Source organism: Gopherus flavomarginatus, chromosome 14 (assembly GCF_025201925.1).
Source record: "Gopherus flavomarginatus isolate rGopFla2 chromosome 14, rGopFla2.mat.asm, whole genome shotgun sequence".
NCBI classification, from domain to species: Eukaryota; Metazoa; Chordata; order Testudines; family Testudinidae; genus Gopherus; species Gopherus flavomarginatus.
Genome location: NC_066630.1, coordinates 38292351 through 38306150, shown reverse-complemented (window position 1 = coordinate 38306150; position 13800 = coordinate 38292351). Strand labels below are relative to the sequence as shown.

Below are 13800 nucleotides of genomic sequence, written 5' to 3'. Positions count from 1 at the left end.
CAGCACTTCTGAACTGAAATGTCTTTATTGCTTCAGTTGAATAAAAATGTCTCAATAATACCACAGGAAACTAAAGGTGTGAGACTGGCTGGCTAACTTGAGTGACTCTTCCATGCTGTTTACTCCTATCTTACACACATCCTAATATGCTGTATTCCTCATCACAGAAAACCTTTATAAGCACTTTCGCCTCAAGGACTATGCACCTTGCATGGAAGACAGGAGCACCTAGCCAGAATTCAGATGCTGTAATCTTTTCTGGTTGTGATGTCACTAGTTTAAGTTTGTCTAACACTCTCTTGTAAGATCCTATTTTCAGTTAAATTACAGCTGAGCCAAACTAACTATTTGTGCTGAAATTTTTCCATTGAAATGCACTAATGATCATTGGTGGCCTGGTGCACTTGCAGAAAGTATTGAGGAATGTTTATGGATGTTATCTTGATGCTGGGTAACCTGTTTTACTGGTTGCAGAATCCTAGTTTGAACTTCAAGGAAGTAACCTATGAACTGGACCACCCTGGGTTTCAACTTCGTGACAGCAAGGGTCTGCAGATTGTGGTGTATGGTATCCAAAGAGGGCTCGGCATGGAAGTCTTCCCAGTTGATCTCATATACAGACCTTGGAAACATGCCGAGGGCCAGGTAGGATTATTTTGGAGCTGTTGTCAAATTAATTGTCCTAGGCAGTTAACATGCTTAACAGTTACAATTGTACTGGCTTAATATCTTTGTGTAGTAAGGAACATCACTGAGTAGTGAAACAGTAACTTAAATAGACTAATCCCAGAACTAAGAATGAGTTTGCAATTCTGTCGGGGAGTGACTGCAGACCCAGAGCACGCTTCTTAAGTATTGTCTAGTCAACTGTATAACTTATGTGAAGGCTTAAGGGATATTGAAGTGCATTGAGTTGAAGGGCACTATGCATCCTTGTTAAGGAAAACAGTTACCAATATTATTCCAGTTTGTAGTGTAGATGGAACTGGAACTATGTTCAATAACTGTGTAGTGGCAAGGCTTTAACCTGGTTACACAATCAGATCAGTTTGTACTGTATCCAGGACTAAAGTGCAAAACGTATGCACTAACTTTTGAGTCCCTTCTGAAAATTTCTCTCCTGGTGGTTGAGGAAGAAAGAGGGTATGTAACTTTTTTTTTGCTGAAGATCTAACCTGTTTTTTTTCTGAACACATGTTCCAGCTCTCCTTCATCCAGCATTCCCTCATAAACCCAGAGATCTTCTGTTTTGCTGACTACCCCTGTCATGCTGTTGCCACAGACATCCTGAAAGCACCACCAGAGGATGACAATCGAGAAATTGCCACATGGTAAACCTGGTCACATAGTTGGATTTATGTTCTCGTAAATGGAGGATAAGACTAATTTGACAGTTAAATTTGGCTTTTTCAAATGACTTGAGTTTTTAGCTGCACTCATATTTCAGCAGAGGAGCCATTAAGTATCTTGTGTATAATTAGTGCTTGGTTCTTGCATTATCAGAGCACTTCCCATGTATGCCTGTAGTAACACTTGTAAAGCATGCTGCCAGTTGATCCTTCCACTGGTGTCTTTAGCTGTCTGGGAGTTCCTACTAATGTGTTCTGGGAGTGCTTTTTCACTTCTAAAAATATTTACGTGTAATAGATATGAGAGAGAGAGAATTTTCAGCAGTCTTCCTGCCCCCCGCTCCCCCACCCCAGGACACTGGAGAAGCTTGCTCCAGGTACCTGAAATAAAACATGAGTTTTTAAAGTATATACATATAGCCACAGTTTTTTCAATTGTATATTCAACCTGAAATATCTCAGTTGATTTTTAATACTTCTTAACCAGAAGAGTAGTTGACTCTAACCTTTTATTAAATGCGGAGTTTAAATATTTAATGAAAATCAGATAGGAATATTCTCATTGCAGACTCATTTGGGTTCAGCAAAGTTGTAACAGTTGTATGAAATTTGCTTATTTGAAATTGGCGTTTTAATAATGCTTGGCGTTGCCTGCAGACCAGAATCCTGTTAGTCATCTAGTATGTAACTTTGTATTTTTGTTAGGAAGAGCCTGGATTTGATTGAGTCTCTGTTGCGGTTGGCAGAAGTGGGACAGTATGAGCAAGTTAAGCAGCTCTTCAGTTTCCCCATCAAGCACTGCCCAGATATGTTGGTATTGGCCTTATTACAGATCAACACTTCCTGGCATACCTTACGCCATGAACTCATCTCTACACTTATGCCAATTTTCCTTGGCAACCACCCCAACTCTGCCATCATTTTGCACTATGCGTGGCATGGACAGGTAAGTGTTTCAATTGAGTACTCAAAAGCTTTGATTACTTTTATTTTAGAAGCTTGTGATGGATTGATTTGGCAGCCGGAACAGCAAAACACTGAAATGTCTTCATTTATGACCAGGATAGTGTAGAAAGTATTGAGTTTTTACAAAATATTGCAACTCACTGATTGCTTACTACTTGGATCTTAAGGCAAACTGCTGAGACTTGGTCTCTCTTTTGCATTGTGTAAATAAGTACGCTTTAGCAAAAGATCAGCTTAGGAAACTCAAACTTGAATATAGGCTCAATCTAAGACCTTGTTTAGTTTTACAAATTTTGCTGGTTGGCACATTGAGTGTTGTGGGTTTTTGGTTTTTTTTTAAATTGTCTTCTATTATACTTCTTACAGAAGACAGAGTGTTATCTTAAGATATAAACTGTCAGGTTCAGGCATAAGCCCAATTAACTTTTCCTAGAGATTGGCTATTCCATAATTATACATACTGGGCTGAAGTATCTGTACGGCAGTATACTTTACAAATGTCACATTTGTGTGATGCAATAGTACAATTCCTGTATCTGTTAAACTGAGAGCTGTAATGAAGTGGCTGGCTGTGTATCCTTTTAGCGTATGCAGCTGTGAGGCGCTAAATGAGTACATAAGCAGGCTGTTTTGGGTTACGTGTTGCCCACTCCATGCTATAGCTTTCACTGTTGCTACGACTGATGGAGCTATCCAAACGGGAGAGGTAAGGAGAAGATGGCTGTAGTTGAGACCTGTGTCATTTGGCTTATCTGCATTAGAAGAATCTTGTGCTCAAGTACATTTGAACAGTGAAGTTCAATAATACAAAACCGACCTGGTCCTGGTCTAAACTGACTGCAAAGTCATTGGTCATTGAGCAGTGTCATTCATTTCAAGCTCTCCCAGTTGTGTTGTGGTGGTTTTGTTTACATTAGGAAAATCTCTTAAATTGAAGGATAGAGTTGTCTTTATTGCTTGACTGGAGAAATGCTTTGTTGCAGAGGGCTGAGTTGAGTAAAGATCTTAACTGCAAGATCTGAAGTTTTCCAGTGGCCCAGATTGTGTCATAAATACAGAACATTGGTCTGTCTTTCATGATGCAGTTCCATCAGCTGGTAAAATTAAGTGCTCCCAAGATGTGAACAGCTAGACTTCAAGACCCTTGATACCAATGAAAAGCTGAATTCTGTTAATTGTTTTTGGGACCTCCACTCCCATTTTATCTCCAAGAACATGTATTAAGCCATGAGATGTGGTATTCCATTACATAAGTGCAGATGGCATACTACAATAGTTTTATTCCGATCTCCATTCCTATGTGAATGGGAAAAGAATTAGACCAGTTTACTGGTGGAATAGCATGGGATGTGAACTCAACTTGTTTCATCATTCAAAAGGAAATTCAAAGATGTAGAATCATGTCTAAGTGGTGATTTTAGGCTTTTGCAGTAGATTATCTGAGTGAAATATAACTAGTATTAACTACAGAACTTGCATATAAACACCATTAAAACTGTGGCAAATAGGTGAAACATCCTGCATAAGTGTGAGTGAGCTATTCCAAATGTAAACTTCTGTAACAACCTAAAGTGTGTGTGTGTGTGTGTGTGTGTGTGTGTTAATAATAATAATAATAAAAAAAGCAGCTCTGTATAAAGTGAAATCACAATTTAACTTTCCCTAGGGCCAGTCTCCTTCAATACGCCAACTTATCATGCATGCAATGGCTGAATGGTACATGAGAGGGGAGCAGTATGACCAGGCAAAATTGTCACGCATTCTCGATGTTGCCCAAGACTTGAAGGTGAGTTTTTTGAGAGGCATTTGTCACTTACTTAGTGTGCTGTGTATGAACTTCATGTTTCTTTTTATAAGAGAAACTAAACTAACAAGTGATAGAAAGTTAGTAAGAACTGTATTGCTAGAATGTCTGGATTCAGATGTTGGCATAAGTGGATATCAGACTATAAAAATGATCTAGAACTAGAAGAATAGTTTCAACCGACTTACTTTTCTTGAAGATGCTGGAAGTGGGAGCATAGGAAACTTACTCTAGAAAATTAAACTTGTTTAAAGATAGCACAGTTGTACTTAGATGTGTTTAAACAAGTGACAATAGTTCAGTAACTTTCCATACTAGTCCACTGAAATTGTATGTGCTGTACAGTTTCAGCTGACTTATATTTGAGGTATTTATCACCTTTTTGAGGTATCTGTCACCTGTTAAAGTGGATGTAACAAATTTGGGGTGTCATTTGGTATAGCTGGACAGACTGCCTTCTGAAAAAAAATTTCCATGCCTCAACTACTGTTGACCATGAGGCACATTCAGAATGGATGTGAAATCCTCCTGTGTTGTGCTCAGGGAGTGATAAGATATTTTGATTTGATTTCTGTGGTGTTGCAATAGAAACTGAGTAATTTTTTTTTTATTACTCTGCCACTTATTGGTAAGGCTTCATATTAAGACTGTAAAAGCCCAAGCACAAGGTCAAGTCTAGTTGAAGGTAGTGTCATGCTTTCAGATCTAGAACCACTTGCTTAGTCTTATAAGCAAGATATAACTATGAAGCGAATAGTACCAAATTTTTTTGTTGACCAAGAAAGCAGTAGCAGCATGTTGTAGCAAAACTTGTCCAAAAAGTAGGTGGGGAGCAGAGGTCATGAAAGAATGGGTAGGGTAACCTGATATTTTGACTAGTAGTCTTATTTTTTTTTTCTTTAGGCCTTGTCAATGCTGCTAAATGGTACTCCATTTGCCTTTGTTATTGACCTTGCTGCACTTGCCTCTCGACGGGAATACCTCAAACTTGACAAATGGCTCACAGATAAAATTCGGGAGCATGGGGTAAAGCAGGATTTTTATTTCATTTCTGCATTTTATTTTTGGTGACTTAAGTCACTATAACAGTTTTTTAAGTAGTATTGAAGTTGTGGAAAACTACTTTAGTCTGACAGTTCAGTGAAAATGTTGAACTATGTAATAGCTTAGTGCAATTCTTTCCACCTTGCAGTTGCTAAATTTGAAATCATGGCTGGTATGCAGTCTAAATAGAGATTGAAAGAATTTCTCTTCCCCAGGAGCCCTTCATCCAGGCCTGTATGACCTTCTTAAAGAGACGATGCCCATCTATTTTGGGGGGCCTTGCCCCAGAGAAAGACCAGCCCAAAAGTGCTCAGCTTCCTCCAGAAACACTAGCAACTATGTTGGCCTGCCTACAAGCTTGTGCTGGGTAAGAAAATTGCACGCTTATGGTAACTGCATATGCTTGAAGACTCAACTGCAAGTGTCATAGTTGCAAAACTACCTTAAAATTGAGGTTTGGATTCCCTTGGTGCATATGAAAGATGGGGCTGTATCATTTAGAGCTAGTCCTAGATAGAGCCAATAATGTGTTCAATCTTACTGCTACACTCTTCTTGAGAGTACTCTCAAGTATTATGCATAAGTTATTAAAATCTTCTTTATCTCTGGCTTTAGAAAGCTTTAGTCTTGCGTAGTGATCACTTAAGAACAAGCAATAACTTGGCTGTGCTCTGAATCCTAATGTCCCCTGGGGTGGAGAACTAGAAGGTCCAGAACAATCTTCTCAACCCTTTACTTCCTCTTAATTTTTATCTAAGAATCTGAACCGTTTGCACACTTCCAGAAAAATTACTAAAGGAGACTAGATTGAGAAGAAAGAGTCTTGTATGCAGGCTTTCTTAATGACAATCACACGTCTAAAATCTTGGATTTCAGTCTTATTTAGAAACAAGCATTTTAGTAAACTTTCTGGCTAGAAGTTAAGTTCAGATTTACTGTAATTTATGGGGGAAGTTGTCTCCGAGTCACTTTACCTTGCAATTGCACTGTGGTGTGTCGTGTTTAGGAAGATACACCAGCACTTTAGTTATAGGAATATCTAATTTCAACAGATGTGCCAGGAACTTCTAGTGATGCCAAAATGTCCTGGAAATCTTTGTTTTGACCAAACCACTTTGTCCTTATGCTAGTAAACACAGTAATATTGCTCTATAGCAATACATTTTAAACAGCTGTTTTACGCTGAAGAACAGTTTGCAATGAAGTCAGATGAGCGTAGACACTGAAATCCTGTTTAACTGCTAGTGTCTGATAAACTCACAGACCACTAAGCTACTTGGAGGGGAGGGAAGGGGCAAATCCTCTACTCGAGGAATATGTATACAGTGAGTCAAAAGTTGGCAGTAGCATCTTCTTTTTTTTTTTTAGTACTTGTATTTATAGGGGTTTCATGACCCTAAAAAGCTGCCACAAGTGTCCCTCTAGGTGCGGTCGCTGATATGAAATAGATGTGCATGTGTTTTTCCCCCAGTCCTCCCAAACATACCTTGCCTGCTTTGTGTAGAAGAATAAAAATGAAAAGGTTTCTTCTTTTTCCTCTTAATTCTCCCAAGACTACATCATTTTCTCTCTCCCTTACCCCTGGTTCCTGTTGGTGCTAACTGGCTCCTGAATCATTGTATCTGGCAGAGCCAGTGGAGGGAGGAAGAACAGATATTGCCTCACTTCCTCCTCCTGCTCTACAGCAGTTTCCGTTCTCTGAGCAGGGGTAGACTCATCTTGAGGTTGAAGGGATAAAGGAAGTGGAAGAACAAGAAGTGCAAGTGTGGGAATCGGAGCGAATGGCCGCCTTTGTGCAAATGTAGGGGAAGGAACTACTGTGAGACACGGGTAGAGAACTGAGGAGGAGGAGAGGCTGCTTGTGTGGGTGGGCATAAGGGAATTGGGACATGCTTGGCACATGATACACGGACTGCCTATTTGAGCTTCTGGGAAGCTGCATGAGAGTGAATGTTTCTTGGGGTGGGGGAGAAGGAGGAGGGTTCTCAATTTCTGTACACGTGCTTGATTTTTTTTTTGAGGAGAGGATGATAGTGTTTGGACTTCAAAGGTATGAGGCTGGCTGGTGAACTTATGTCCTGGGAAGAAGGATAGGGGACAGTATGGTGGGTGGGGTTGGGAGAGTCCACACGGGAAAGAAGTGATAATATGGAAAGGGGTCAACACAATACGGGAAAGGAGAGGACAAGAGGAAGAATATAGAAACATGAGTAGGGGGAGAGGAGAATTGAGTCAAGGAAAAGTAAATGGATTTCACTTACTGTGTCATTCCTTCCTGTAACAGTTTTTTTTAAATTAGGTATTTTAATGGGTGGGGTTGAATGTTTATGGAGCCAGACCTAATTGGCAATATAGCCTCTCCTAATATTTTTTTTATACTGATGAACAAAATTTTATGATCCCCCTTTCCTGTGGTTGCAGAGTAAGTAGATGGGGCATCTTCCTGTATTTGTTGTTAGGGCTGCTACATTAAAAGCAAATGGGCTTCCAGGTTTGTCGTACCAATTCTAATTGATCCTTTGCAAAGTTAACATATATGCAGAGATACTTAAATTTTAAACCTAGAATTTGTTACGTAATGTACTTCTGGGGGCAGTCTGCACCAAAACATTAAAAATTCTGCGCACACTATTCAATAATTCTGCAAATTTTGTCAAAATAACACTGCATCATGCCATTTTCAATTATTTTGGTAATTTCAAAAACCTCTCAGCAAGTGTCTGTACCCTCCCCTTCCTTGCCCCCCCCCACACACTCTTTCTTTCTTCTCTCTCTCTCTCCCCTCCACCTCCGGAGCAGAGTTATGGAAATCCCTATCACAACCAGTTTCTGTTTCTCTGCCCCCTTTGCCTCCCCCAAGAGTCTAGCTGCATGTGCCCCCCATATCTCACCCCAAGCCTAGGGATCTGGAGGGAGAAACAGCCTGATGCTCAATCCCAGGCTTGCTCAAAGTTTTCTGTGTGCCGCCCTTTCCTTTTCTCAGGGCATGTTGGCAGCTGCCAGGAATCTGCTGGGGTCCAGTGAGGGCTAGCAGCACTGTAGCCCATTTCCGTGGGGGAAAGAAAATTCCGCACGCACATTAATTTCCACAAAATTCTTCATTGTGCAATGGAGTAATCTTTTATAAGATGAGAAAAACTGAGTCTTCAATTTTACCTATTTTGAGATATATCTGTTCTTTTTGTTGCCTAGATGTCAGGACATTAGTATGTGAGATTCTTGTAGAATTCATGGCATATTAGGTTAACATTGGTGTTTTCCAAACAGGGTGTACTGACTTCAAATCAGATTTAAATCAGCAAGTAGGAATCAATTGATTTTAATCATGTTTTGCACTTGTATTTTTTTAGTTATTTTCCTAAGGAGAGGTTGATCCTCATTGGTTGGTAACCATGAAAACAGATTTAGTTACAAATTAACATAACATTATGCTAACCAGGAGGATACATCATAACTGTACCCATTATTTAAGCAATTAAACAGCTTAATTGACGCTTATTCAGATTCTTAATTTGAAGTCTTTTTAGTAATTTAGAAAATGCTGGATGATGCATTTCTCTTGTTCTGCATTTAAAACTGATTAATGAATGAAGGAACTATTCGCTATAGTTAGTGATCAGAAATCAGTTCAATTTACTATGTTCTTCAAGATTATGGAACTAGTAGATCTCATCCTCGCATCTAGTGTCTGTACATGGTTTTTCTTTTCCAGTCTAAATTTTCCTGCCTTTTTTCCAACTCCCAATTGGCTTACCTTAGGAGGAATTAGTCATTGACCTGAAGTAGTTGAATAAACTGAAATGAAGAAAATATTCTCTGCAGCTGTCTTCAGCTGCTTTAGCACTTCAACAAATTCTAGGTTCAGGTGGTTAACTAGTGATGTCCACCAATTCAGTTATTTGACTTTCTTTAAGACTTGGCATCAAATGTTCTGCTTAATATTTTTTTGTATTTCATTTAAATTATTTTAATCATTTTAATTTTAATCATTTTAGGACTTAACATAGGGTGTAACTTCAAATTTAATTTAAATGAGTTTATTTTTGAAAAGAACCTGTGTTTAATTTCAGTAAAATTATGAATTCTTTAGTTTTTATCCAAGCTGGCTTCAAACTTGCGTAAGTATGAGCCTTATTTAAATAGACTCCATAACAAACAATCTCATCCTCACATCCACGTAGTATCTATGTAGCAACTACAGCAATGGCTTACATTAAATGCTTTCAGAGCAATCCTTTTTATGAAACTCACTTTCTTGATGTGAATTAACTGCTACAAATGAGAATGCATAAAGAGAGATGGTCTAGTGGTTAGGGGGTCAGCCTCAGACTCTGAAAACTTAACAGAGCAAGGACTTGAACCCAATCTACCTTGTGACCTTGAGCAAATCATGGTCTCTCTGCCTCAGTTCATCTGTAAAATGAGGATAATAGCACTTTCCCTACCTCTTGGGTGGTGTGAGGATAAATACAGTAGGGATTGTGAGGTGCTCCTCCATCTGGTTATAGATGGAGAATAGGCAATACTTTGGGCTTTTCTACATGGGGGGGCTCCAAGGAGATTAATCCAAATTAACTAAAGGTGTGAATTGGAAGTGGATTAGTTGATCTGCATTAAATCCCTGTGTGGATGCTTCTGGTCAAAATTGAAGTGACCATAATTCAGTTTAGTTTAATGAATTAAGAAACTGCATTAAGGCCACTTTAATTCTGATCAGTCTGTGGAAGGGGGGAGAGAGCACTCCTTCAAAATTCTGAGGTCTGCTTACTGGGTAGCTGCTCACTTTTCACAAAATGTGGGTGCTACAGCTAATGTAGAACAAGGGATTCTTTATAAAAAGAAAGACTTGTGTTAAGAGGCAAATGACAAGTCTAGCCTTGGATCTATTTCTATATGAGAAGGCCAGTTGTAATATTTGAGGATAACACATGAATAGTTTTATCTTCTGACTACTTGCTACTATATAAGGTCTAAGAGCCCACTGAAAGATGCCCTCATCTTGGGCAGCATGCATTTTTAACGTTTACTTAAGGCTTTCTGTGAAGCAGTACAGCCTTTTTTTGTTTTTTAGAGATCCCCATGCCCGTCTACTCAGTGGTTTTATATCAAGAAGAATGATTTTTTTTTATATGTATGTTGGGATGGTCTCTATCCTCCCAGTGTCCCCCGAGATTAATAACCTTAGAGTGGCCAGGAAATGCCTGTAGTCTCTGCTTCAAATTATTTCAGATTAAAAATAAACTTCTTAGTGAAGTAATGACATGTGACATGTTCGCCTCTTTCCTTGGCTTCTGAATATGTATACCTGGAGCTCTACTCAGACTGTAGAGGTTCGTTGTCCTTTTTAGAGACCTACCACAGAGAAGGGAGTCAGAGCTGGGGAGACCTAGTATTGGCCTGTAGAATATGAGAATGGGGAAACATGAGGCACAGAGAGCTGACTTAGAGACAGTGCACATCTCTCGCCATGACAGTGCTAGACTCGTAAAGTCCACATGGTTGAACTATAGATAATGGTAGCCCACAGCATGGGGAGTAGTAGGTAAAGAACTTTTCAAGGTTGATGTGGGTCATGTTGCTCTAATTTGTGGAATGTGGGAGTAGAAACCATGTTGGAGAGTTGTGGTGGTATGAAATATCTGAGAGGGTTGCTGCTGAGCAATGCTCAGACTTTTTTTTTTTTTTTTTTTTTTTTTTTTTTTTTAAACATGAACTTCTGGGCAAGGAGCTTGTTAAGGTAGAGCTGAGATTGAGTAGACATAGAAAGCTCTTTGAAAACATTGTAGTTAAGCAGTTATTTTACCTGGAAATACTTGTCTCCTCTTAAACATGGAAGTAAGTTGAACACCCAAACATCATTTACTTTAAATGTACCTTAATTAAACAACCCTCACCCCAAAGATTTAGCACCTTTAAGCTAGTTGTCCCTGAATTAGGACATAGTCAAAATAATCTCTGGGGTTTACTACAGTAAGTATATCCACACCAAACTTAAATTTGTGCAGTTCTTGGGGTAGAGATTCTTTTGTTTGCACAGTCTTGCAAACTGACTCTTCAAATACTATTGAAGCAAGAAACTGGTAGTCTGCTGTGCTTGAAAATAGGCCCACTAGCAATGGGTATGTTCTTTTCTCTCTGCAAAGCACTTTCCGTATTCCCATATGACCATCTCTTGAAGACCTTGATTTATATGTTGGATCTTGGTTTCTAGGTCTCTGTAGAGAAAAGCTGTTAGCGACTTGTCTGGTCTCTTGTTTTGATCTAAATATATTGGATCATCTTGAGATCTTGTTAAAATCATCTTAAATTTTGTTGCTTAAGTCATGTAAATGCCCATCCTCTTAGGTGCTTTCCTATGACACTAGCCAGCTAGGTCAAAGCATAGCCCCTTATTGCTGCATAAAAATGCCAGAAAATGGAATGATAGCAACTCAGTGATGGTCTTGGACTTACAGTAACAGAACTCTAATCATATGGTATATAACCTTGATACTCAAAGTACAACTTGATGAAATAGGAGAACAGGGTAGCCTTATCGAAAAGGAGACTTCAGCCTTCCCAACCTCTTAAACTGTCTCATTCTATTCTTCTACAGAGCTCATGTTTCAAATATTGTCCAAGAAATAGACTAGGGCTTCCTAGGAGTCTGTTCTTTTTAATTCTGTTATGGCAAAGATGCATATTCTGTTTTTAGGAGACCCAGTGTGTCTTAATCCTTAAAGTTATTGAGTAGTGTATCTAAGACATGAGTAAGTCTGGAAAACTAGTTTCCCTATCGAGACTGTCCTTTTCCTGCGTATCGAATGGAAATGAAATAAAAAAATGTAGCTAAGATTCAGTATAGTACAGTTATTACTTGCGATGAACGGCACTTATGAATTGATACCCTGATTCAACTTATGACAATTGGTTTTGACTCTACAATGCTCAGTCCTGCAATGGAGTGGATTGCGGTTCCAGGTTACACTTTCGACTTACAATGCAATTTTCAGGAACCAGTTGTCATAAGTGTGAGGACTGCCTGTTCACCTGAGGGGGCAGGGTTTTGTTGCTTTCTTAGAGCTATATGGTACTCCATGTTCACTGCTAATTGCTCCGTATGTTTCAGTGCCTGATGAAATGTGGATCTGAAAACATGAATCATCTTAGCATGAGGGGGACGTACCCAAGCATATTGACTTTTAAGAGTGTAACTTTTTTTCACTAAAGCTGGTATCTGCAGTCACTTAGCCATCTGTTTTGGGTTTAAGGTCTAGCGTAAGTCTTTTAGAAAGACATGCTGTGGTTTGTAGGCTCTAGAAGTCTCTAGAGTGCTTCTCAAGTCACTTGACTGCTTATTGAATCTAATGAAGAGATATGACAGTAGGGGTAGTCAAATTATTGTAAAGTAATTGCAAAATCTTAACTTTTGTCTACTTCTCCAAAGCCACACTTATTACCTGTCTTGAAATACATGATCCCACTTGCTTAAGAGAAACTGAACAGGCTGGATTGGCCAGCCTCAGGAATGCTATATGGCTTATCACCTAACTCTTCTCTGCTCAGGAGTGTTTCCCAGGAGCTGTCAGAGACCATCCTCACTATGGTAGCCAATTGCAGTAATGTCATGAACAAGGCTAGACAGCCACCACCTGGAGTCATGCCAAAGGGACGTCCACCAAGTGCTAGCAGCTTGGATGCTATCTCTCCTGTACAGGTAGATAAATGATGATGTGCTACAGTTTCAGAACAGTGATAATTGGTATTGGTGTTTGCTGCATAAACTGAACTCTGGTAACGGAACTAAAGAATATGAGAATTGGCTCCCTTAAACTACTTGTACATGCATGTCTACATAATTTGCTTGTGTTTTAACTACAAAATAGTATGTAACGGGTTTAGTTCAGAGCTAACTTTCACTTCTGGAATGTTTGTAACAAGTAACTGAAGCTTAGAATGGGAGCAGTAGAAAGTGAAATACAAATTTGGCTTAATTAAAAATATAGTGAAGATTTCTTTAAAGTGCTAAAGAACTTACGTAGACTTTTTGAGGAATAAGCACTGCCTTTGAACCTGATGTGTCTTGTTTGTAGCTTCACGGGCCAAGCAACAGTGCTAGAGCATAAGGACTTGTTATAACTGGGGCTCTTCAGCTCTCAACTGAACTGCTCTTTTAAAAACAAGGTACATTTAAGTTACTCCCTGCCACTCACCACCCCTTCCGCCTCTGGGAGCAACACATTCTAGACAGATTTTACTTCTAGCAGCTACATTCAATGCCACATTGAAATGTTAAGAAGTGAACTTTTTCCCTATAAACTAGTGGCACTTCAGTATTTCTATAGATGTCAAAAGCATCAATATTTTGTAGGCTAAAGAAGTAAAGCAGTCTAACAGCTCTCAGAAGTGGGAAAATTACTCCTTAGATAAACCTATTAATATCCTGGGAACACTACAGACTGCTACTGTGAGCAATTAGAGCAGCAGAATGTTTTAGACAACTGGACTGTAGCCTGGCCATCTTCTGGATAGATGGTGAGAGTTCTAGAACTGCACCTCCTAGAGTCAGGTTTCAGAGGAGTAGCTGTGTTAGTCTATCAGCAAAAAGAACGAGGAGTACTTGTGGCACCTTAGACTATGGTCAAATAAATGTGTTAA

At 39.2% G+C, this 13800-nt stretch overlaps 1 protein-coding gene and 1 non-coding gene across 14 annotated transcripts in view; both read left to right on the top strand.

Moving 5' to 3' along the window:
* The window catches only part of CNOT1 (CCR4-NOT transcription complex subunit 1), a 107699-nt gene that overhangs the window by 37855 nt on the left and 56044 nt on the right, over nt 1-13800 (top strand). For 12 of the 13 annotated variants that reach the window (XR_007769342.1, XM_050922955.1, XM_050922947.1 and 9 more), the window contains exons 11-17: nt 475-645; nt 1204-1331; nt 2055-2295; nt 3982-4101; nt 5023-5145; nt 5379-5530; nt 12709-12859. Coding sequence is in view for 12 of the 13 variants with exons in the window: in XM_050922955.1 (XP_050778912.1) it covers nt 475-645; nt 1204-1331; nt 2055-2295; nt 3982-4101; nt 5023-5145; nt 5379-5530; nt 12709-12859 (1086 nt within the window). In the remaining variant the exon portion in view is untranslated. The remainder of the gene's footprint in view (nt 1-474; nt 646-1203; nt 1332-2054; nt 2296-3981; nt 4102-5022; nt 5146-5378; nt 5531-12708; nt 12860-13800) is intronic. The other variant, XM_050922951.1, reaches the window with a different exon arrangement.
* LOC127034517 (small nucleolar RNA SNORA50) lies at nt 13199-13334 on the top strand. The gene has a single exon (XR_007769416.1). It is a non-coding gene; the product is annotated as a small nucleolar RNA SNORA50 (small nucleolar RNA).